The 26,796-nt window shown below is 42.9% G+C and overlaps 1 protein-coding gene across 1 annotated transcript in view; it reads right to left on the reverse strand.

Annotated features, from left to right (window-relative positions):
- The window catches only part of THBS2 (thrombospondin 2), a 285,177-nt gene that overhangs the window by 166,293 nt on the left and 92,088 nt on the right, over window positions 1-26,796 (reverse strand). Inside the window, exon 6 of the mRNA XM_033937149.1 lies at window positions 1,264-1,457. Within this exon, the coding sequence (XP_033793040.1) occupies window positions 1,264-1,457 (194 nt within the window). The remainder of the gene's footprint in view (window positions 1-1,263; window positions 1,458-26,796) is intronic.

Genomic DNA, 26,796 nt, shown 5'->3' on the forward strand with positions numbered 1-26,796 from the left:
CGGGTGTGCTATGAGAGATTCCAGAATTTTACTTTATTTTTAAAAATTCCATTCATAGGTATACATTAGAATAGATGACTTATATGTCATGTACGCATGAGTCTGTCAATGTTATGAGCGTCTGTGTGCATAAGGATACAACAGTCCAGACAATCATCATTTTTTGATGGGATTGGTCCTGAAATGACAAGTAATTTTGATTTTATATTTTATATAGTAGTTAACTTGAGCAACAAAGCAATCAAGGCTTTTATTACCATTTGGATCTTCCTTATTTTAGTAAACTTGGATTTTCAGCTCTGACAGAAATTAAATAAAAAAAAGGAGAACGACTGCAGATGGTGGATGATGAAATGCATGTTTGTCAACTATCGAGCCTCATTTTGAGTTAATTTGCATTCAAAAACAAGCACATCCATCACATTGATTAGAAATTCTATCTACTTTAGTTTCACTGCTCTTACAATTACCCTTACATAGTTTAAAGAACTTTAAATAAATAACTCTCAAATTTAATTTTTTGTTAGTTTTGTAATTTTATAATTTCAATTATAATTTGCCGCAAAAAACATTTGCTCTGTTTAGTATGCCAGAGCTTAAAAGGTTTGATAGACCTGCTCTAGAGTGTCCCTCTGCTCTGCTCAGCTGTCTATGTGGCCAGTTTGCTAAGAATGCCGGTTGCTTCTACATCCCAATGGCTTGTTTGTGTGCGCTTTTCTTTTGGACCTTTTTTTTTTTTCCTTCAAAAATGGTCCTAAAAGATAGATGCAAAAAGCTCAAAAACATTTAGCAAATGATCATTTTCAAAACAAAAGGTTAGACATTTGTCTGGTTTGAAAATGGGCATTTTCTCTACTAGATTTTAGGATGTTTTCCCCAAAATCGTCCAAACTCAAACTTAGATGTCATATCGAAAATGTCTTTCCACATCATGCTCCTATTATTAGGTTTCAATTATGCTTATATTTAGTCCATGTTCTACTTTTAACAGAATTGTAAGTTTTATGTCAAGCGATACCCTTTATAAAGGTGATTAATAAACCCAATGTATTTATGAATTTACTCTCTGTAGATCCAGTTTACATGAACACTATTACCCACTGTCCCATGCAAAATTTCCTTTTAAAAATAATTTTTGCAGATCTGCAGGAACAATACACTTCCAAACATTATGGATTCTATACAACTTGTCTTATAAATAGCTGAAATGCAGGACAGCAGGTCACCAAATGGAGAAAATCCAATGGCTAAATTAGTACTTACCACTTTTTTAAGATTATCTACTAAATTGTTAACCACGCTGTGCAACCCAGTTATCTCAGTGAACATTGTGGTCAGGTCATCACATGAGTGGCCACAGAAATCCAAATTATTATCTGCCTTTGGACCAACATATTCAGTTGTAATAGGAGTCAGGTGAAGGATATCAGTATTTTCATTAATGGCGTTCACGTCATCTAGCAAAGAGGAAATAAAAATGGGTTTTGAGTATGGAATCACATGTTTTCCGTTATTGTACATACTTTAAGATGCGTTCAAAATTCTGCTGCACGACTTATTCTGTGTTCTGCCAGAGCTGCCAAACTCACATCACCCCTCTCCTCAAGTCACTTCATTGGCTCTCCATCTATTTCTAACTACAGTTCAAACTCCACTTACTGACTTACAAGTTCATTCACTCTGCAGCCCCTCAATAACTCTCCTCACTTATCTCCCCCTATGCGTCCCCTATGAACTCCATTCATCAGGTAAGTCCAAGGCCAGTTTTAGACATGCTGGGGATCAGGGCAAAAACTCAGGGACCCCCAATCCCCTCTCCTCCTTGTCCCCACCCCTATTTCAAGACTTGCCATTACTACCACACATAAAAGAATTATAAATGACTTCTTCACACTCAAAATACAGACAAATCTTCACCAAATTCAGAATAAGGTATCACAAATTTGAAATATGAATCACAACAATTAAACTGAGAACTTCAAGAAGGTAAACTCAGAAAGTATTACAACATTGGAGAAATAAAAACAGAAATGCATTTAATTTTGTACTGAACATAATCAGTGGCACAACCACTGCCCCCCCCCCCCCCATAACATTTCCCTTACTGTGATTGGTGGGGATCCTCACACCTCGCCGACTGATGATCACTTTCTCCCCCTCAGGTCCAATGATCAGAACTCTCTCAAGCTCTACAGCCAGCCGCAGTATTTCAGAGCTGATGTAGCCCTTATACCCACCCCCACCCTAGCGCATATTGAGGGGCATTTTCAATAGGACGTCTAAGTCCAGCATTGGACGTTTCCCACAAGATGTCCAAAGTTGAAGGTGGAGAAATGACCATTTTTGAAATTGGCAAAACTGCTTGATGTCCTATTTTATCATATTTATTTATTCATTTATTTTTGTAAATCAGCTACTTAGACATCTTGGTCTCCAGAACATCCAACCTTAGGATGTCCAACTTTGTTTGCCATTTGCGACCCAAAAATATCCAAGTTCAAAACGTACAAATGCAGGAGCCAGCATTGTAATGGACTGGACACACAGACATGCAAACAGAGTAGTGAGGCACCTTAGAGGGCACTGCTGTGAACTTCACATAAAGGGTGTCAGAAATACATCTCCATCCCCCCCCCCCCAAACCTACTATACTCACCTGTCTACCATCCCAATAACCCTTATGACTGCAGGTGGCACTTATATGGCAGTATAGTAGGATTTTGGTGAGTTTTGATGAGCTCACACTTTCCACCATAAATGTAGTGGTTAGAGTTGCTTATGGGTCTGAGTCTTCCTCTCTATACCTCAATAGCCCCCTCACTAGGCTACTTAAGATACCTGAGTGCAGCTCTAGTAGGCTTTCCCATACCAGGTGCTGCTGGAGTATGGGGGGGTCATAACTTAATCCCTCCAGTGCTCAGCTAGTCAGTTTGGGTACCATTTTGGCACTTATACTTCCTTTCAACTCGACAGATTCTCGATCTTCTATAATTTGGTTTTGGCTCCCAATACTCCACAGAGACAGCTCTCACTAAGGTCTGCAGTGGCTTGTTCAAGGCCAGATCTAAGGGCCTTTACTCATAAGAACATAAGAATTGCCCCTGTCGGGTCAGACCGGAGGTCCATCGTGCCCGGCAATCCGCTCATGCGTCGGCCCCTCAGGTCCAAGACCTGATAGTGCTTATACCCTAAAACTGTCATACGCTTTTCGCTTATGACCTGTAGAGTAACCTTCTATCTATACCCTGTAATCCCCTTCGCTTCCAGGAAGTCATCCAGCCCCATTTTGAAACCCAGTATTGTACTCTATCCTTATCCTTCTTGACCTGTCTTCTGCTTTTGATACTGTAAATCACAGCTAACTCCTTGATATGCTGTCCTTGTTTGGATTCCATGTCTCTGTTCTCTCCTGGTTTGCCTCCTACCTTTCCCAACGCACCTTTAGTGTATGTATTGGTAGGTCCTCTTCTGTTGCTACCCCATTAGCGGTTGGTATACCCCAGGGTTCTGTCTTAGGACCTCTTTTCTTCTCTCTCTACACCTCTTCCATCGGTGCCCTGACCTCCTCCCATGGCTTCCAGTATCACATTTAAGCTGATGACTCCCAGCTCTACTTCTCTACACCTGAAATTTCACCTAAAGTCCATAAAAAAAGTCTCTGCTTGTTTGGCTGACATTGCTGCCTGGATGTCCTGCCATCATCTGAAACTAAATATGTCCAAGACTGAGCTGCTCCTCTTTCCTCCTAAACCCTCTGCTCCTTCTCTGAAAATAATACTGTCATTGTTCTAGTCTCCTCTGCTCGCAACCTTGGAGTCATCTTCCATTCTGACCTCTCATTTTCTACATATATCCAACAAGCTGCTAAGACCTGTCACTTCTATCTCTTCAATATCACCAAAATTCGCCCCTTCCTCTCTGAGCACACTATCCTTGTCCAAACTTTTGTAACCTCACGTTTAGATTACTGCAATGTACTCCTAACTGGTATCCCTTAGTGTTGCCTCTCCCCTTGCAATCTTGCAAAACTTTGCTGCGCGACTTATCTTCTACCAACCTCGCTAAGCTTATGCCACCCCTTTCCTTAAGTCACTTCACTGGCTCTCTATCTGCCATCGCATACAGTATAAGATCTTATTGCTGACCTACAAGTGTGTTCATTCTGCTGCCCCTCAATATCTCTCCTCGCTTCTCTCTCCTTATACACCTCCCAGAGAACTCTGTTCCTCAGATAAGTCACTCTCAACCTTACACATCTCCTCTACTGCCAATTCCAGACTTTGTTCCTTTCATCTAGCTGCCCCCTATGCCTGGAATAAATTATCTGAGTTTGCCCGTCAAGCCCCTTCCCTTGTTAAAAAGTAGACTGAAAACCCACCTTTTTGATATAGCTTTCAATCCTTAACCCTACCCCTCTAACCTCCAACCCAGCCCGCTGATTAACCGTTCCCCTTAACTGTATCCATGACATCTTGTTTGTCTATCTTGCCTGTTTAGATTGTAAGCTCTTTCGAGCAGGGACTGTTTTCTTACTCTTTGTGACTCTGTACTGCACAGCGTGCGTCTGGCAGAGTTATAGAAATAATTAGTAGTAGTAGTAGTAGTAGTAGTAGTATCATGCTTTGAAAAAAGGTCTAGCTCAGAGCATCTAAGTTCTGTCCAGGACATCTTGGGAAAAATTCAGTTATTGCTGTAAGACATCCAAGTCTAAGCACGCCCAAAGCCACCCATAACATGCCTCCAACATGCCCTCTTGAATTTTGGATGCATAGCAGCTAAGAAGTCTAGCAAGATGTCCAGAAAGTCGGCTTTGAAAATTGGCCGATAAATGTGGGTTTTTTGGACATCCTAGTGTTTTGAAAATGCCCCATATAGTTTACTTACTCCTCCTTTTACTAAACAGCGACAGCGGTTATTAGTGTAGGGAGCCGCGCTGAATGTTCCAAACTGCTCCCGACGCTCCCTGCGCTAATAACCGCTATCGTGGTTTAGTAAAAGGGAGTGGTTAATTGGTTGGCGAGTATGAATATTCTGAGGTCTTATTTTTGATTTGATTTTTTTTAGCTTTCCATTTTAAGATACAGGACAAACTGGACAACAAAATGTTCAACTATAATGAAAATTAACAAGGAACAGATATACATTCCAGGAATTGGAACATCATGTTACCCAAGAAAATATACACAGGAATTAATTCTGCTAACCCTGTACTTACAACTAAACAAAACCAAACAAGTCTAATTCAGCACTTGTGCTTCTAGAGTTTGGGAAAAAGGAAAAAAAGAGAGATATACAGTGTAGTTGTAAATAGTTTAAAGCATGGGTGTCCAACCTTTTGGCTTCCCTAGGCCGCATTGGCCGAAAAAAATGTTTCTGGGGCCGCGCAAACGCTGCAGCAAGACAGAGGAGGGAGCCGGCAAGACAGTAAACACCTGGAGGCAGCAGAGGAAAACACTGCATCGCCCTCGACCGGGGCCGCACAACATACTTCACGGGGCCGCATGCGGCCCTTGGGCCGCAGGTTGGACACCTCTGGTTTAAAGCGTGTAGCAGGATTCTGGAACTTCTGAGGGTTTTTGGTTTTCTCCAATTTGTATTGTATATAAGTTAGAAACATAGAAACATAGAAAATGACGGCAGATAAGGGCCGCGGCCCATCTAGTCTGCTCAGTTGCTTAGAAGCCAAGACAGTGTCCCATTTAAACTGTGACTGTAGTTTTGATTTTCTGATTTTTGCACATTTTAAGGGGTAATTGAAATCAACAACCACCTCTAAATGTGCCCTAAATAACATAACATAACATCTGGAACAACCAGGGGTCTTTGGGACATTGCAAGGCCACACATACACCACTCACTCAACCACAATCTGAATGAAAAGAGACACAGAAAAAAAGTGGAGAAAAAGCCTCAGTTAAGCTTCATATGGCAAAAAATACTCCACTTTTGTGTCTCAAGTGTGTTAAATATTCAGTGGTGGAAAAAATAAGGCACAATAGCAGCCCCACCAAAAACCACCTCACCAAAAGCACGCCAAGAAAAAGTCTTTCACAAATTCATTGTGTGGAAAAAGTGCTGCCAAATTTTAGACCATTCTTCAAGCTTCGCTAGGTCCTTCCTCATGTTATTCACACCATCAGGGGTGTCTACCCTATGCAGATTTTGGTATCATCCACAAAGTGGCAAATCTTACATGACAGCGCTTCAGCACTATCACTTACAAAAATGTTAAAAAGAACAAGCTCAAGAACTGAACCTCGAGACCCACCACTGGTAACATCCCTATCCTCAGAGAGATATAAATTGACCACTATCCTCTGTCGCCTTCTACTCAACCAGTTCCTGCCCAGTCTGTCACTTTGGGGCCCATCCCAAGGACTAAACTAAAACTAAACTAAACCTTGGCTTATATACTGCACCTTCTCTATAACAGTAGAGCTTGGCACGGTTTACAAGAAAATTAGAAAGGAAAGCAAATACAATATGGATTTGGAATAGTATGGAAAGGAACGGAATTTACAGCTTTGAAAATAGCCAAGTTTTCAGATGTTTTCGAAATGATTGAAAAGAACCCAGATTGCGCAGATGAATAGGAAAATCATTCCATAGCTCAGTAATTTTGAAAAGTAGAGACTTTCCTAATTTGCCAATGTAGGTAACGCCTTTCAGCGTACGAAAGGACAATTTAAATTTTTGAGTAGATCTGGTAATATCAGATCTTACAGAATTCCAAGACAGGGGAAATAAAGGAGGAAGGATGCCATGCAAGATCTTAAATGTTAAGCAGGCACATTTAAAATAAACCCTGGAAATTATACGAAGCCAATGAAGTTTTTGCAGGAGCGGAGAGACGTGATCAAATTTACTTTTTGCAAAGATCAGCCTAGCAGCAGTATTCTTGATCAGTTGAAGTCTCTGAAAGCTTTTCTTGGTCAAGCCTAAATAGACCTAATTACAATAATCCAGCCTCGAAAGGATGATTGATTGAACAAGGACAGCAAAGTGTTGATGATGGAAACAGGATCTCACTTTCCTCAACATATGAAGACTAAAAAAACATTTTTTTTTACCAGAGAATTAAGATGGTCGGTGAATGAAAGTGTTGAATCTATAATGGCACCCAGAACTTTACTTAAGAATTCAATCTGCAGTGAGGATCCTAAAGGCAACAGAATGGACGAAGGTAACTGCTCTAATTTTGGACCAAGCCAAAGTAACTTTGTTTTGGACTCGTTCAGTTTCATTTGTACAGTAAGGGCCCAAGACTGAAGTTTCATTTTACATTCTATTATATTCCCAACGAAGTTAGTGAGGTTCGAGTCAATCTCAAGGAGAACAAAGATGTCGTCTGCATACGTAAATAGTGTTTCGCAGGGGGATAAATGGAAAAGTTTTAAAGTAGTCATATAGATGTTGAAAAGAATAGGTGATAAAGGTGATCCCTGCGGGACTCCACATAAAGGCTTCCAACAGTATATGAGTGAGATCGTAAGAATTTTGAGAACCAGTCTAAGACTGTAGAATCAATACTATCTCAGAAAGTTGGTAAATCAAAATATCATGGTGAATGACGTCAAAGGCCGCTGATAGATCGAATTGTTTATTTATTAGATGCCTGTGTGGAACACTGTCAAAGACTTTGCTAAAATCTAAATATACCACATCTAGTGCACTCCCTCTATTCAATTCTCTGGTCACCCAGTCAAAGAAATTGATCTGATTTATCTGACAAAACCTGCCTCTAGTGAATCCATGTTGCCTCAGGTCCTATGTAATCCAATGGATTCAAGAAACATCACTATTCTCTGTTTTGAAAGCATTTCCATTAATTTACTTACCACAGAAATCAGACTTACTAGCCTATAGTTCCTTAATTCTTCCTTACTTCCACTTATGTGGAGCGGGACCACATCCGCCCTTCTCCAGATCTCAGGTATCACCCCTGATTCTAGAAAAGCATTGAAAAGATCAACAAGCAGAGCCACCAGAACTTCCCTAAGTTCCTTCAGTGCCCTCAGATGTACACCATCCGGCCCCTTTCTTTGTCCACCTTCAGTTTTACTAGCTCCTCATGAAAACAATCTTTTGAAAATCAATCAGGGTCTACCACACCTCTATCACTCTTTGTGTTTGTCTTCTGTGGTCTTCTGTTAAGCAATTCAGTCTTACCTTTATCAGCTTCATCTTTGAGTCTCACAATGCCACTTTTGTACTTGTTCCTATCACTAATATACCGAAAAATGCCTTGTTTCCCCCATTTTACTGTGTCAGCTATTTTTTCTTCCATTTGTATCTTTGCTTTCCTGACTACTCGACCAACTTCTCTTAATTTTTCTAGATATTTTTGCCTGTCTTCCTCTTTCTGTGATTTTTTGTAGTTCATATTAATGGCTTTTCAGGGAGCTTTGCAGGGACAGATACTGGGCTTTTGCCATCAAGCCTGTTCATGCCATAACTTTAAGCATTTTGATTTGCTTTATTCTGCATTGCTTGGCATGCTACCATTGCCCATTTCTACAGGCTTTTGTCTAGGATATTCATTAAAGGACATATTAAATTTGATCTGTCAAATTTGGTAGCCAGCCTGAAGTTTAAAAACTTCACTTGACATTAATCTTTGTGTGTATTTCTCTTCCTCACTTTGGCTTCTCTGCTCGCCAACTACTGCCAAGTCAGCTGAAGCAGATTGGGAGAGGAATTCTAACCACACTTGGAGGACCAAAGAACTTCCTGCATTTGGAGGTTCCATTAAAACATCATATGACTTGGTTATGTAAGCCTCTAGAAATCATAGGATAGAAAAAGTTATTTGTACACAGTAGTTACACTGCCTTTTGTGTGTCTACGACATAATTATTAGTGGTATTGGATTTATACAGATTATAATTATACTCAGCAGTAATTTGTTCCTAACATTATAATTAATAATTAAGGAACTAATTACTATTAGTTTTGATCATTTGCTTTTGCATTTATACAATAAATTCTGTTTTCAAAGAACAAGTTCCTTGTAGTTTCTTTGGCAACACTCACAGTGAACCCAGGTCTAGAAGTGTGATAATTACCCTAGGCTTAGATGACATGACCTCTTTTCCCCACAGGTGTAGGAAGAAGGTGTGTGGGTAATTATGTGAGGGACTAGTTGGGGGATTGAAGGTTTTTTGGAGGGGGGACGGGACAGAAGGGGTTCTACTAGTGGGACCTTTATATTTGGGTTTGCCAAGGAGGGAAAGGAGTTAGGGTATGGAGTAGGGATAGTGGCAAGGGGGTCACAACAGATGAGGATGGTCAGTAAAAAGGTTTCGTGGAATTCTGTTCACTTAGAGGGGGAGGTAGGGGTTAGTTCGACTAAGTTGATGAGTTGACAGAAGTCTCAGGCATCAAGTGTTGGTGGGGAGGTTAGTGGGCATCTTTCAAGTCAGGTAAGTTATGTATATTTGTCTTGTGGGAGAGGGTATGGCGGGCTTGCAGTTCCTGCATAGTGATTTAAAGCAGATAATGAGCATTCTTTCGATTTCTATCCCATCCTCCCAGTAGCTCAGAACGGGTTACAAGCCAACATTCACAATGGAAAACATGTTGGACAGTATAAGACTATACAACAACTTAAGTACATTTTGGACAGTTCAAAGACTATACAGAAACTTAAGTACAGGAGAGTGCAGAAAGGAGGGGGAATATAAGGGGGTCAAGGGGTAGTTTGCAGTTAGAATTTCAGTTGAAGAGGAGGGTCTTTACTGCTTTCCGGTAGGTCATCAGAGAGTTCTGTAGTCTGATTTGTGGGGGGAGTTGGTTCCAGAGATAGGGGATGAAGTGGCTGTAGGAGTGTTTGCGGGTAGTTTCTGACAGGAGAGACCTTCCTGGGGGGATACATAGGCATTTCTCCATTTCAGAGTGGAGGAGGCGGGTGGGGGTGTACAGGGTTAGCTTGGATCCTAAGTATGCTGGGGTGGTGGCTTAGATTCTTTTATGTGCTATCACCAGGGCCTTGAAAGCACAGTGTTGGTTGATTGGGAGCCAGTGCTCTGCGCGGAGGGCTGGGGAGATAGGGTCATGGTAGTTGAGGTTTTGTAGGAGTGGATTGCTGAGTTTTGTATGCGCTGGAGGCGTTTGAGATCTTTTTTGGCCATTCCATTAAATAGGGAGTTACAGTAATCCATCCTGGAGAGAACATAGGCGTAGAGGAGTTGGGCTAGGTCAGGTTTGGAGATGTAAGGTTTGATTCTTCTCAGTTGGCAGAGGAAGTAGAAGGAGGTGGAGGCTATTTGAGATATGTGGGTGGACAGGGACAGGTAGCCATCTAATGTTACTCCTAGGCTGCGTACCTGATCTGCTGCTGTTAGTGAGGTGGACTCCCATGATGGAGCTGGGCGTGTATATTTGGTACTTTTTTCCTAATCCATAAGAGTTTGGTTTTGGAGGCGTTCAGCTGTAATTTGTTTGTTCTAATGGTGATGTTGATTTATTTAGTGGTCAGTTTGTGGAATGTCTTAAGGGAATAATTACTTACATTTACCTATATAAGAGAAGGAAGAGGGAAAACATAATACAATAAATTCAATACTATAGGTATGTAAAAAGCCACAACAGAAGGGAAAACGTCTCACTTATAGAAGCCTGACCCCCTAACAGTAATACTGTGATATTAATAGAGGTCTTAACAGCCATTTTGAGACCAGGTGGACAGGAGGTAGGAGCAAGTGGATATCACTGTTGCCCCAATAGACATCAGGGACCCCTAGTAAGGTCATGGACTGGGTCAGGGAATGGAGAAAGAGAGCTTGTAGCCTAGCAATTTGGGGGTAAGTTTGGTGAAGCTGCCGCATGTCGCAGTGGCGTACCTAGCATATGTGACACCCAGGGCTCATCAATTTTTGGCACCCCCCCATCTGTACGAAAAACATGATTTTTAGTAACAAGCTACACGTCACACATGAGTACCTAGAAAAAGGCAGGATCTTATATATTGCAGTGAGCAGTTCATCAATACACCCATTGTATAACTAAACAAGCCAGACTAGTACAGATCAATCCTACACCGTCAATCCTAACAGAAAACCATGTCTTTCGAACACACAGAACACAGAAAACACCTTCGCCTAGTATGGAATATGTCATCACAAACTAACCCCTCCCCCTTTTACAAAACTGTATTGCGGATTTTAGCCACGGTGGTAACAGCTCTGATGCTCATAGAATTCTGAGCATCAGAGCTGCTACCACCACGGCTGGCACCAAAAAATGCTCCACAGTTTTGTAAAAGGGGGGGAAAAATAGAAATACATAGACAAAGGTTAAATTGAACCAACAAGAAGCTGGACTCTGCATAAAATGCAACACCACAGAAACAGTGACACATATCTCCTAAAGTAATAACTAAATAGAAAATGTTTGTTCTACCTTTGTCTTCTCTGGTTTCTGCTTTCCTCATCTTCTTGTTACTGTCTTCCTTCCATCCACTGTCTGCCATCTCTCTGCCCCTCCCTATATGGCATCTTCTCTCCTTCTATGCCCCTTCCAGAAACTGTATGCCTCCCCCTTCCATCTCTCCTTTCACCCCCATTGGTCTGGCATCTCTCTCCTCTCCTTCCCTCTCCCACACCTCTCTTCTGCAATCCCTTTCTTCCCTCATTTTCCTTTTCAATTTATTTTATGCATCCTTCTAGATTACGTTCTTATTTCCCTCTCATAAATTTCCTTTTTTACTGTCTACCTACAGCTCGCTACCTTTTTCCCTCACCCCCTCCAGTACTTCCCTAACTCAATCCTTTTCCCCATCATCTGCCCTCTTCTCTCTCCCCACTTCCATCATCTGCCCCTTCTCCCTACTTCCATCATCTGCCCTCTTCTCTCTCCCCTTTCTCCCCACTTCCATCATCTGCCCCCTTCTCTCAATCTCCCCATCCACCACAGGCCCATCTTTCTCCCTTCCTCACCTTTCCGATTTTGGCAACAAGATCTGCAATTCTCCCCCCCCCCACGATGACACTTAAGATCGGCAATGGGCCTCCTTCTACCCCTAGCATCAACGGAACTTCAGATCGGCAACGCAGTGCTCAGTTAAAAGCGGAAACAGGAAGCTGAGTCAGAGGGAAGCTTTTGACATGAGCACTAGAGAATGACACGGGGAAAATCTGGCCCCGTCACTGCACCGTCCCCTTCACCACCATCCCATTAACCGCCCCGTCACCATCCCCGCAGCATCTATACAAGCCTCAGTACTGCAATATTTAGTTTATTCCTTCCTTATAAATCAAAGTTCTGGCTGCTGAACTGGAGAAAGAGATGTTCAGCTGGCAGGGCTTTGTTTATAAATTTTTATCAACACAACTAATATACTACTTTATCCTGAAGCAAAAAAAAAAAAAAAGAAATAGAATTTATTTTCTACCTTTGTTGCCTGGTTTCTGCTTTCCTCATGTTTTCATTCAATTCCTTCCATCCACTGTCTCTCTTCTCTCTGAGTTTTCCATTTGCTCTGTTACTGTGCCTCTCCCTTTCTCCCCCCTTCCAAATTGGTCTGGCACCCATCTTCTTCCCTCCGCTCCCCCCATAGTCTGGCATCTCTGTCTTCTTGCCTGCCAGTGTCTTCTCCCCACTCTCTCTTCCCCATTTCCCTTCAGCGTCTTCTCCCCACTCTCTCTTCCCCATTTCCCTTCAGCGTCTTCTCCCCACTTTCTCTTCCCCATTTCCTTTCAGCATCCTTCTCCCCACCCCGTCTTCCCCATGTCCTGTCAACATCCTTCTCCCCTCTCTGTCTTCCCCATGTGCTTTCAGCATCCTTCTCCCCCCTCTGTCTTCCCCATGTGCTTTCAGCGTCCTTCTCCCACCTCTGTTTTACCCATTTCCCTTAAGCGTCTTTTTCTCTCCACTCCACCTTTCCTCCCTTTCTCCCTCCCTGCCCCTTAACTTCATGGCGCTTCCCTCCACCTGCCCGCCTGCCCAGCCGACAACAGGCCTGGTCAAACAAACCTCCCAGCCCTGTGGCTGCAAGTCTAAATTACCTTCTTACAGCAGCCTGAGCATTGTAGTTGCATATGGCTGCCGTAAGGGTCGTCTCTGATGCAACTTCCGGTTGTATCAGAGATGACCTTTACGGCAGCCACCTGCAGCTTCAATGCTCCAGCTGCTGTAAGAAGGTAATTTAGACTCGCGGCCACAGGGTGGGGAGGTTTGTCGGACCGGGCCTGTTGTCGGTTGGTCGGTCGGTCAGGGGGGGAGGGGGAAGCGCCATGAAGGTAAAGGGACCTGGCCGGCTTTGCACCCCCCCTAAGGCTGCACCCGGGGCGGACCTCCCCCCCCCCCTTGGTACACCACTGGCATGTCGGCCCCCTGCCCACAGATGGGGGCCTTTGGGAAGAATCTTTGCAGGGAAGAGACAGTTCTGGAGTGGGGGATGATTGTGATATCAGGGAGGATTGGGTACTGTGGGAGGGGAGTGACTTTGTTGTCAGGGGAAAGTCAGGTGCTGCATGAGAGGGGTCACTGTGCTGTTGGTTGTGTTGTCAGGGAGAGGAAAGGGTCCAATACTGATCACCATACCTCAAGAAGGACATGGCAATACTCGAGAGGGTCCAGAGGAGAGCAACGAGGATGATAAAGGGCATGGAGAACCTTTCATATGCCGAACAGTTGGACAAGCTGGGGCTCTTTACCCTAGAAAAGCGGAGACTGAGAGGGGACATGATAGAGACTTATAAAATCATGAAAGGCTTAGAGAAAGTGGAGAGGGACAGATTCTTTAGACTAGCGGGGACAACAAAAACAAGAGGTCATTCAGAAAAACTGAGAGGAGACAGATTCATAACGAATGCAAGGAAGTTCTTCTTCACTCAACGGGTGGTAGACACCTGGAACACGCTTCCCGGAGAGGTGATAAGACAGAGTACAATTCTGGGGTTCATAAAGGGACTGGATGACTTCCTGGAAGCGAAGGGGATAACAGGATACAGATAGAGGTTTACCTTACAGGACATTAAGCGAACAGGGTATGGATGTTTTAGGTTAGGTAGGGAACATTTACAGGTCATGGACTTGAGGGGCCGCCGCGGGAGCAGATTGCCGGGCACGATGGACCCCTGGTCTGACCCAGAAGAGGCAATGCTTATGTTCTTATGTTCCAAAAACTGGCATTGTTTGGGCCAGGTTTCAGCACAGAACAGTGCCATTGGTCAAGCGGTTGACTCTATGCTTTGTTCTAGTAACCAATACAATTCAATGATGATCAATTCTAAGTTTGGGACTTACCTAGCATGTGAGAATCACTGCCATTGCCATTGCCATTGAGGGAGGGTTGAGGACAGTCTGGCAGAGAATGCATGAAACGGAAGGAAAGAGATGCTGCACATTGGGGAGGTAAAATAGAGGGTTGATTACTGGATGTGGGGTGGAGTGTGATGGAGAGATGCTATATAGGGTGTAAGGAAAGAGAGAGGGAGAACTGATGGACATGAGTTGGAGTGGGATGGTGAATTGCTGGACATGTGAGAAGGGTGAGAAGGGGTTGTGGAGAGGGAGGATTCTTAGAGCTGGGTTGGGAGGGAAAGATACTGTACAAGAAAGGAGAGGAACAAGAGAGAGAGAAATGTTGGATATGGGGGTAGAGAGGAGAGAGGAGGGAGGATGTTGCTTGGGGGGGAATAAGAAAAAGACATGGTGAATCAGGATGCAAGGATGTGGAGAATGGGAGAGAGAGAGAGAAGGGAAGAGAGGTTGGACGAGGATGGAGAAGAGGAAGGGAGAGATATGTATAGGAGGGGGAAAGTAGAAAGAGGGAGATGGATCCAGGGAAAGAAAAGAGTAAGTGAAAGATGCTGGACAAATGAGGAAGGGAAGAGGGAGAAATGCTGGATCATGGGGGAGAGGGTAGAAAGGAAGAGAGAAGGAACATGAAGATTCCAGTGGGGGAGGGCGAATGGAAAGGACAGAGAGATGTTAGGCTACAAGGCTGTGGAGGAGAGAAAGAGGGAGCAGGTGCTGGGCTAGAAGGGTGGAGGAGGGAGGTAGATGCTGGAAATGGTGGAACTATGTGGGATTGGCTAAGGGGAGGTGGTAAGGAAACAAATGAGAGGAGGATAGTGATTATGGTGGGTAGAAATAGAATAATGGGGAGTTGATGAAAGAAGAAAAGGAATGCAAGGCTTGGGGAAGGAGTGAGATGCAGAATGGGAAAGTTAATGGGTGAGAGAAGATGGAATTTGATAGGCAGCTATAAAGTAAAAAAGAGAAAGATGAGAAAGAGGGTGAAATCTGAATGAGCAGAGAGATACTGAAGAAAAAAGAAGAAAGAGCTAAAAAGGTAGGTGTAGTGACAGAACAGAGCGAGACAAGAAAAAAGACAAATGGACAGGAGTCGCTTGAAGGAGAATTAGCAGAAGACAAACAGGAAGGCAGAAAAGAGAAAGTGGATCCAACATGATGAAAAAATAAATGTCCAGACAACAAAGGTAGAAAAAAAAGCATTTTATTTTGAATGTATTAAATGAAATATGTTAGCTTTGGGAAATGTGCATAGCAGATGTCATTGTACTGTGTTCAGTAGTAAAGGAAATACATTTCTGTTTTTATGTCTCTAGTGTTGTAGGACATGCTAAGTTTAACTTCTTTGGAATCCCAGTTCAATTTTTGGAACTTCTTGTTCTGTATTTGGTGAGGGTCTGTTGGTATGATAGTAATGGCAGGTGAGGAGATTGGAGGGGAGGCAGGGAAGAGAAGGGATCAGGAAAGCCCCCCTTCCTTATTTTCTGACTTGGGCCCCCGTATGTCTACAACCACCCTGACCCTTGCTGTAGCTGGTGGGGATTTCCAGGTATCACAAGCTGAGGACCTCCTCCAGAAGTTTTCAGAATTCCCTTCTACCAGGCTGTACAGTTTACAGCACCATCTTTAAGTCACCAACTAGAGAATGACACGGGGACAAAGTTTGTCCCCATCCCCGCAGGCATTCACCCCATCCCTGCATGCTCCTTCTCCTTCTCCATCTCCACCCCATCCCTGTGAGTTCTGTCCCCATCCACACTCCATCCCCATGGACTCTGTCCTCATTTGCACAAGCCTCAAACACTTATGATTTTATATTTAAATCTTTTTATTAAAGCATAAAAAGGGATAATATTATGTACAACTGTTTACAAATCATAAATAGTCTTCCATTTCTATCTAGTTTTGGTACAACATTCCCAAAGATTCAGTTGTCTATGTTTTCACATCAACTGGGAAGGTAATTGGATTGTCTTTCACACATGGGTGTAGAAGAGAACCTAAATTGTGTAGTGGAAGAACAGGAAAATAAGTGTCTATTAAATTTTAGAAAAGTTCCTTGATGCCAGCAGCGATAGATGAATCTGTTGCAGTAACAGTAAGATGCTTGAGCAGCTGGGCACATGATGGAAGGACGTTGCAAAAGGCAGACAAGACACAAATGATGTCATTTAACAGTAGTTCACTGAAAACCAAAAGCAGCTTCTGCAATTTTTATTAAAATCATTGAATTCAGTTGCCAATTGTCTAAGATGTGTTAAGTTTTTACATATTGATGCTAGTTTCAATTTTTAGAGAATGACATAGGGTCAAAGTTTGTCCCTGACCTCACGGACTCTGTCCCCATTTCCGCCTCACCGCCAACTACGCATGTGTAGGGTGCCAACACCAGTAGTTCAGGGACACTGCTGCTAAAAGGAAGTTCTGGCCAACTTCAGAGGAAGTCTTCAGCTGAGAGAACTTGGGGATCTGCATTAGCTGAAGTATTTATATTTTGAGTTGTGAAGTTATGGGAGAGGGTGGAAGAGAGGGGGTAGGGCAGAAGCAGAAAAAAATATTGTGCCTACCCAATCTGTGCTCGGGCCTACCCAGAGTTGTCTGTCTGATTATGCCACTGCAGCAGCCATTTTGAGAGTAGAGCTGACATGGGCAAGAGCGACAGGGGATCACGCCAGCCCTGAATTTTCTATATTAGAAAATAATTTGAGAAATGCATTTCTCTCTCTCTCTTTTTTTTTTTTTTTAATTCTTTATTGATTTTTAATCTAAAACAGTGTCATACAAATGAACAAACAGTAGGTATTACATACATTACACTAATATCTGTAAGGTAACATATATATCATTCAAGATTTTCAGTTATCCTACATATAATAATAACATAATATAACATAATATATAGTATAAATAAAGAATAAAGTTACCCAAATGTCCCCATCAATATTTATTCCCCTCCCTCCATTTCTCTTGATTGTAATTATTCAGTGCATATACCCCCTCGTTTATGAACACATAGCATGGGTTTTTAGCGCCAGCAGCGGCGGTAACTGCTCCAATGCTCATAGGAATTCTATGAGCATCGGAGCAGTTACTGCCACTGCCGGTGCTAAAGCCCGCACTATGCATTTGTAAAAGAGGGGGATAGTTGTTACATTCAGTAACATCAATATGCTTTTTTATTCTGTACTAGCTGATCACCCGGCGTTACCTGGATATAAATTCCCTTCAGGAACATTCACTTGAGGAATAACATCACACAAATTTTCAGTTTCGGCTTCACCACACCACACCACAGCGGCACTTCCTTATATACTGTTGACTGTGACATCATTCTGACTGTGTGACATTCCCCAAGCTTCACACCATTGGTCAAAGCAATATCTGTCTTTTTCGATGAGTCTTTACATGTCATCCCCTTCCCACCCCCACAGTATTTTTTTCCCAGATAGCAATTGATATGTATACCAAGTTTGGTTGAAATCTGTCCATGCGTTTCGGAGTTATGCTGGAACATACATACATACATCCGATTGTGTATATATATATAGCTGATGCCCCGGCATAGCACGGGTATTTAATTATAGCAATAACACTGTAAATGGATTCAAATAAAGAAGCTCCACCCACGTGTGCAGGTGGGCCGCGAGACCCCCAGAACATATCACCCCAGGTAGTGAGGGATCTGCATACCAAGTTTCGTTCAAATCGGTCAAGCCGTTTTTGCGTGATCGCGGCACATACACACATACATACCTCCGATTTTATATATATAGATTGTTATTCTGATGTTTGCATTAGTCTCTGTTTTTATCAACCTTTTAATATATATTTGTAAATTTTATTGTAAACTGCTTAGACTCTAAGATAGGCGGCATATCAAGTAGAAATAAACTTAAACTTGATACTTACGTGCATTTTTGATGCCTAAGTATTGTCACTCTCTTTATAGAATTACAACTTTTATTCTAGCTTCTGAATGAAAACAATTTTTGCAAAGTCACTTCACACTTCAACATATCAGTCTCACAGTTTGTCTTGTTTTTACAATCATTCTGATTACCGTATTTTTCGCTCCATAAGATGCACTTTTTCCACCCCCGAAAAGTGGGTGCATCTTATAGAACGAACAATACGGTAGTTTTCTTGACTCATTAAGGCACGCTAGCCATTTTAGCGCACACTAAACGCTAACATGTCCATAGACTATAATGTATATACTAATAGGGAGATATTAAATATTCCTCTGTGATATCGCTAAATGAACTTGCCAATTATCACAGCTCTTAATTTTGTTATACAATGCTGTGCCACGTTAAATCATGAATAATTCACCATGCAATATTTAGTGAACTTTTGTGAAATGCTCAGACCCTACACCCCGTGATTGGTGATAAACTCCAAACTGGGGTTTATGAGGGGACCATCATGGCAATCAGCGTCCCCTTACACCTGCCATACCAAATAACCTCAATTCGGTGTTAGTTACCTAACATCAAACAAAAAATATTAGTGAAGAATAAATCTTCTATCACTTATCTGAATATGGAGGTGATGTTGATTGTATGAGCCCCAGATCATTTTAAAAAAACTACTTCGTTCAATATCTTCTATACAACTGTGCTGGTATCCCGTCCCCCCCGACTCAAGTTTCACATCTTCATCAGGGAAGGACACTGAATAAGCTCTCCTAAACGAATGAGCAACTGAAAGAGGCATAGGAGAGCTTATTCAGTGTCCTTCCCTGACGAAGATGTGAAACTTGAGTCGGGGGGACGGGATACCAGCACAGTTGTATAGAAGATATTGAACGAAGTAGTTTTTTTAAAATGATCTGGGGCTCATACAATCAACATCACCTCCATATTCAGATAAGTGATAGAAGATTTATTCTTCACTAATATTTTTTGTTTGATGTTAGGTAACTAACACCGAATTGAGGTTATTTGGTATGGCAGGTGTAAGGGGACGGTGATTGCCATGATGGTCCCCTCATGAACCCCAGTTTGGAGTTTATCACCAATCACGGGGTGTAGGGTCTGAGTATTTCACAAAAGTTCACTAAATATTGCATGGTGAATTATTCATGATTTAATGTGGCACAGCATTGTATAACAAAATTAAGAGCTGTGATAATTGGCAAGTTCATAGACTATAATGGACACGTTAGCGTTTAGCACACGCTATAACAACAAGCATGCCTTAGTAAAAGGACCCCTTAATCATGAATCCAACTCAGTTTATTAAATACACTACTGGAATTTACTAACCTGCGTATTTAAGGAAAGATTTAAGAACATAAGAACATAAGAATAGCCTTACTGGGTTAGACCAAAGGTCCTTCAAGCCCAGTAGCTTGTTCTCACAGTAGCCAATCCAGGTCACTAGTAACTGGCCAAAACCCAAAGTGTAGCAACATTCCATGCTACCGATCCAAGGCAAGCAGTGGCTTCCTCCATGTCTTAGTAACAGACTATGGACTTTTCCTCCAGGAATTTGTCCAAACCTTTTTTAAAACCAGCTACACTATCCGCTATTACCACAACCTCTGAGTGAAAAAATATTTCCTTATTTTTGGTTTTAAAAGTATTTCCCTGTAACTTCATCGAGTGTCCCCTAGTCTTTGTAATTTCTGACAGAGTGAAAAATTGATCCACTTGGACCCGTTCTACTCCACTCAGGATTTTTGTAGACTTCAATCATATCTCCCCCTCAGCCGTCTCTTTTCCAAGTTGAAGAACCCTAACCATTTTAGTCCTTTCTCATACGAGAGGAGTTCCATCTCCTTTATCATCTTAGTCGCTCTTCTTTGAACCTTTTCTAGTGCCATTATAGATTTCTTAAGATAAGGAGACCAGAATTGAACACAATTCTCCCGGTGAGGTCTCACCACAAGACCTTTTCCAAACTGCAGTAATAAGTGGCCTTGGCATGCCATTACATGGGTCATTCCCACGTGCTATGGCCATTTTGTCGCAGAGGTAAAATGGCCAATTTTCCTCTTTCCATTATTAATGGCCATACACTAATTTCTCAATTAGTGCATAACCATTAGCGTGAGCCCCTGCCACCACCATCATGTAGGTGACAACGGCTCATGTGCTAAGCATGCGCTAACCAGATGGCGCATGGCAATGTAGCTGCATTAACTAATCAACGAAGAGCATCCGCCTTCCGCCCTGCGTTAGCCAAACAACGAAGTCTCCACCCTCAGACTTCCTCCACGGCAAAAAAAAAGTTTTATTTTCTTATGTTCAAAATATTTTTATTGGTTTTATATATAGGATAATAACAATAGAGAAGGCTTCCGAGGAAGCCCAAAAAGAAATAGAGGTGACAACTCCCATCAAATATATCAAATTACAGTAAGAGAATAGCAAGCACTGATCCCCAAATTACCATGGGATGCCTGAATGCGCCCTGTGGCAAGGCATTTTTTTGCTACATTAAGCATGCATTAGTGCTTACTGCACAGAAGAACAGGGGAAACAAATCCACAAAATACAAAGGAACAAACCAAAGTGGAAATGTCCAATCAGAATGGTGCACAAAAAAGTGTCTTTCAACTCATCTGATTAATCCAATATCTTTATTCATCCAAAGTAACTCAATGACTCGACATGTACATGTTTTGGCCTCCCGACCTGCATCAGGAATCTTTGGGTATACAAAGGGGTGTGAAAACTTATGCCGGCCACTCAAAACGCTGCTTCTGCCAAATCTCCGTCACGCCGCAGCCTTGCTGCAAATGAAAAACGAATTTGGGAGGCCAAAACATGTACATGTCGAGTCATTGAGTTACTTTGGATGAATAAAGATATTGGATTAATCAGATGAGTTGAAAGACACTTTTTTGTGCACCATTCTGATTGGACATTTCCACTTTGGTTTGTTCCTTAGTGCTTACTGCAACTTGGTAAAAGGTCCCCTGTAGCATCTTCTCCAACTTTGGGCTCCTTTTACTAAGGTGTGTTAGCCGTTTTAGCACACGCTAAATGCTAACGCGTCCATAGAATACAGAGAAAATTCTTACAGATCAATATTCAAAGGAAAACATCTGTTCACTGCTCTGGCCAGATAGTATTTATTTCATTTGTTTTCTATTCCTTCCTCCCCAAAGAGTTCAGGACGGGTTATAGGTTAACATACATAATGTACAGTTAACAGGTTACAATTTGCCATAGTTACAGTGCAAGATTTTTCAATACAGAAGGAGGGGAGAAGATGGCGGCGTGGTGAGAACGCCGAGATTTTAGCTCCTGCTTGCTAGCAAATTTCCTGCTCGATATTATCGAGGAAAACTTTACCTTATGCCAAAGAGAAGAGGTAGAGTGGCTGCTTCAGCCCGGCAGTCAGAGACTACTTCAATGCGGCAGGAGCTGATCACGAGCTTCGTTTCATCTTCGCCATGGGGTGTTCTGGCTGCGCTGAATGTGAAGGAGACTTTGGCCCTTGGGAGTGAGATTTCGCTCAACCCCGCTGGACCAGTACCCCCCTCTGCAGCCGCGAGACCTGGGGACGACCAGAGCGACGCAGGAAGTGGAAGGAATGCTGCCAGCAGAGTTCTTGGGCTTGTCGAGCCCTCAGGAAAGTGCAGCTGGGTTATCTTCATCAGAAAGGGCTGCGGGTAGCTTAGCAGAGAGGAGCAATTTCATCTATCCCACCTCTTGTTAAACCCACTGAGATTACTTTGGAATCAATTTGGACAGCACTGGACTCTTTCTATAAGGTATGTGCAGGAACTTTTCCCCTGGTCTATACACAATCCCAAAAATTAATGAAGTGTGAGGAAGGTTTAAAATAGAGGTCTGCATGGGAACAGGGATTGTGGGAATTACGCAGGAATCCCCCCCAGGTCTACGGGACTCCTACGGGGATCCTCCCCCTAGGCTCATGGGACTCCCATGGGGATGGAACCGGGGTTCCCGAGGCCTGGAAAGAGAATTAATAAAAGATAGATAAAAGCAGAGACTGAGACCAAGGTGATGGAAAAACAAAAATCCCACCAGCTAAAGGACTGTGAGAAAGTGACAAGCGGCATGCCCCAGGGCTCGGTTCTTGGGCCCATCTTATTCAATATCTTCATAAATGACCTGGAAGAGGAAACAACAAGTAATATAATCAAGTTTGCAGATGACACAAAACTGTGTCGGGTAGTTGGGTCACAAAAGGACAGCGAGGATCTCCAGAAGGATCTGAACCATCTAGAGAAATGGGCGGAAAAGTGGCAGATGAAGTTTAACATAGAAAAATGCAAAGTGATGCACCTGGGTAGGAAAAACATGGCATATGAATATAAAATGTTAGGTGTAACATTGGGCAAAAGCGAACAAGAAAGGGACCTGGGGGTACTGATAGACAGGACCCTGAAACCGTCAGCTCAATGTGCGGCGGCAGCAAAGAAAGGAAACAGGATGTTGGGCATGATAAAGAAGGGGATTACGAGTAGATCAGCAGGCGTCCTAATGCCGCTTTACAGAGCAATGGTCAGACCACACTTGGAATACTGTATCCAACACTGGTCTCCATACCTAAAGAAGGATATAACCCTGCTGGAGAGGGTGCAGAGGCGAGCCACGAAACTAGTAAAAGGAATGGAAAATTTGAGTTACAAAGAGCGCCTTGGAAAGCTGGGACTGTTCACCCTCGAAAAGAGGAGACTGCGAGGGGATATGATAGAGACTTTTAAAATACTAAAAGGATTCGACAAAATAGAGCAAGAAACATCGTTATTCACATTGTCCAATGTGACACGAGCAAGAGGTCATGGACTGAAACTGAGGGGCGGCAGGTCCAGGACAAATGTCAGGAAGTTCTGTTTCGCACATCGAGTGGTGAACTCTTGGAATGCTCTCCTGGAGGAGGTTGTGACGGAGACTACTATTCTGGGATTCAAGCGCAAGTTGGATGCACACCTTCTTGCAAATCACATTGAGGGATACGGGTAATCAAGGTCTCCATCAGGGAGCACCTAGCTTGGCCTCCGCGTGTGCGGGTCGCCGGACTAGATGGACCTAAGGTCTGATCCGGTGAAAGCGTTTCTTATGTTCTTATGTTCATTTTGAGGGGGGCTAAGCTCAGCCCCCTCTCATGGTTATGCCACCAATTGTACAAAATGAAGCACTTGCTGAATTTGTTTTGGGGTTTCCAGGTCAGTTTTGGCACATTTTTCTTATGCAACCATTGTCCTGAAAAGTGCCTCTCTCAATTCTGCTTTAAATGATTTTGATGCTGTATTGTTTGATTCTTTACTCACTGCTGCATTAAAAACCATTTGTGGATCTTGGAAGGACCTCTCTCAAATTACCTAGGCCATATGGTGGAACCAGATTTGTTTGCTCTACAGATATGAGCTTTATATTGCCAAAAAAATCAAACTTTTTTATTTCTTTTAACAAGAAATGGTTGACCCTAAAGCCACATGACCTAATTTCTATTCTAACTCTTTCCGGTGATGTATGCATTAGAGAATGACACGGTGACAAAATTCATCACCGTTCCCGTCCCCACGGATAACCGCAGGAAATAATCCCATGTCATCTTATAGTGTCTATTTCAACCTCGGTCCTTCTACACCAGCATTCTTCAAAGCAAAGTTTGTGGGTCAGTGGTTGTGGCCATTCATACTCTGATTCTTATGTGAGCCAAGGATAATGAAGCCATTGTGACATCACTGATGTGATTGGCTCTTGGCACTGGTGGAATGAGGCATTATGACATCACAATATCTGCTCTGGATACCAGAGACTGTCATTCTGTAGTGTCTGTTTCAACCTCAGTCCTACTACACCAGCATTCTTCAAAGCAAAGCTTGCGGGTCAGTGGTTGTGCCCAATTATACTCTGATTCTTCCCTCTCTCCATAAAGAATGACATGAAGATGGTTTCCCACGGTTATCCACGGGGACAGGAACGGTGATGAATTTTGTCACCGTGTCATTCTCTAGTATGCATCTCTTATTTCCGTTCACTGTTATTTGTTTATATTGTATTTTATTGTTAGTTTAAATAATGTAAGACTTTAAAAAAAATCAAAACTGTCAGAATTAATGCTTTTTATGGGGAAAGACAACTTTTATGGGGGATGGGCGGGGATGGAGGGGATTCTTCACAGGGTCGGGTGGGGATGGAGGGGATTTCTTGCGGGGGATGGGCGGGGACGAAGGGGATTTTGGCAAAGACGGGCAGGGACGGAGGAGATTCTGGCTGGGACGGGTGGGATACTGGTGGGGACGGGCAGGATTTCTGTCCCTGTGCAACTCTCTAGTTTAAAAATCCAGGAAGAGAAGTATAAAGACTTGGATCATAAGAACATATGAATTGCCGCTGCTGGGTCAGACCATTGATCCATCGTGCCCAGCAGTCCGCTCATGTGGTGGCCCCCTGGTCAAAGACCAGTGCTCTAAATGAGTCCAGCCTCACCTGCGCACGTTCCAGTTTAGCAGGAACTTGTCCAACTTTGTCTTGAATCCCTGGAGGGTGTTTCCCCTATAACAGACTCCGGAAGAGCGTTCCAGTTTTCTACCACTTTCTGGGTGAAGAAGAACTTCCTTACGTTTGTACGGAATCTATCCCCTTTCAACTTTAGAGAGTGCCCTCTCGTTCTCCCTACCTTGGAGAGAGTGAACAATCTGTCTTTATCTGCTAAGTCTTTTCCCTTCAGTATTTTGAATGTTTCGATCATGTCCCCTCTCAGTCTCCGCTTTTCTAGGGAGAAGAGGCCCAGTTTCTCCAATCTCTCACTGTATGGCAACTTCTTCAGTCCCTTAACCATTGTAGTCGCTCTTCTCTGGACCCTTTTGAGTAGTACCGTGTCCTTCTTCATGTATGGCAACCAGTGCTGGATGCAGTAATCCATGTGAGGGGGCACCATGGCCCGGTACAGCGGTATGATAACCTTCTCCGATCTGTTTGTGATCCCCTTCTTAATCATTTTTAGCATTCTGTTTGCCCTTTTGCCGCTGCCGCACATTGCGCGGACAGCTTCATCGACTTGTCGATCAGAGTTCCCAAGTCTCTTTCCTGGGAGGTCTCAAGTACCGCCCCGGACAGCCTGTATTCGTGCATGAGATTGTTGTTACTGACATGCATCACCTTACACTTATCCACGTTGGACCTCATTTGCCATGTTGATGCCCATTTCTCAAGCTTGATTATGTCACGTTGCACATCTTCACAGTCCCCCTGAGTCTTCAGTACTCTGAATAACTTCGTATCATCCGCAAATTTAATCACCTCACCATGGCTGGATTAATTTGTCAAGGGCCCCTAGGCACCAAAGTACACTGGGCCCCCTGCCCCGCCCCACCCCACTATGTGTCTAGGCGGAAGCAGGAAGCTGTGTCAGAAGGAAACTTTGGGCAAGTAGCACCGCTTGCACAATTACAGTTCCCGTTGCCTTTCTTACCCGCATTGCTTGCTTGTCTTATTTTCCGTCGATGGGGAAGGGGGGCCCGCATTGCCAATCGGGGTGGGGCCCACGTTGCCGATTGGGGGGACCTGCATTGCCGATCGATGCTGGAGGGGCCTATCGCCGTTTAGAAAAACCAATGTTGATGCCCTCCTTCATCGGGCCCCTCTGACTATTTCGGGCCCTAGGCACATGCCTACTTGGACTATTGGTTAATCCTGCCTTGCACCTCACTCGTCGTACAAAGTTCAACAATGCAAGACAGAATGCTATTTCAAAGGCAAGTAGAAAATTATACTAAATAACTAAGGGGCCTTTTTACTAAATATTAGCACACGCTAAATGCTAACACGTCCATATAATATAATGGACGCGTTAGTGTTTAGTGGACGCTAAATCAGCTAGCGCACCTTAGAAAAGGGCCCCTAAATCTTAGACTTTTGAATTTTCTTAAAATACTTACATCTCCTAAAGACCTATTTGATAGGTTTTTGAAAGAAATATTTAAATATTCTGAAAATGGGCTTCCACCTCTCTATAACATATATAATGCACCAGTTCCTTTAAAAACATCTAATTTTTCAGTTGTAAATGTTTCTTCAAATTCCTTGAATCTTACTAATATTTTGGAAACTTCAGAGGAAAAGGTTATATTGAGATCAACTTTATTGGTAACATTTGTTTTTCAACAGAACGAGGAAGAACTTTTGTGTCTTTTCTTTAGACTGAAAGATGTGTTGGGTTTTTTTTTGTTTTTTTTTGAATGGTAGGATTTCTATATGCCCTAATGTTTCCAAATGAACTCAGACTAGGTGGAAAAGATTTCTGCAGATGAAACAATGTCATTTCTTTGGGGCTAGATTTCAGTTACGGTATCCCTGTAAATGTATGGTCTTTTTTGATCAGAATTCCTATTTTTTTTGAGCCCTTTCAATTACAATTTTTCCTGGAAGGGAAAGGAGTCAAAATGTTTAGTTCTAATTGAATTCAATTTGCTGGATCTAAGAGCTAGTTTCACTAAACCCCCCTTACCTTTCCAATCCGTGTTTGAGTCTTCCCAGCTGACCGATTCAGTAAGCCTCAACACGCAAATTATCTCGATCAGAGGCACGCCCCACAGCGACTGCACGG

The sequence above is a fragment of the Geotrypetes seraphini genome, chromosome 3 (genome assembly GCF_902459505.1).
Source record: "Geotrypetes seraphini chromosome 3, aGeoSer1.1, whole genome shotgun sequence".
Lineage (NCBI taxonomy): Eukaryota > Metazoa > Chordata > Amphibia > Gymnophiona > Dermophiidae > Geotrypetes > Geotrypetes seraphini.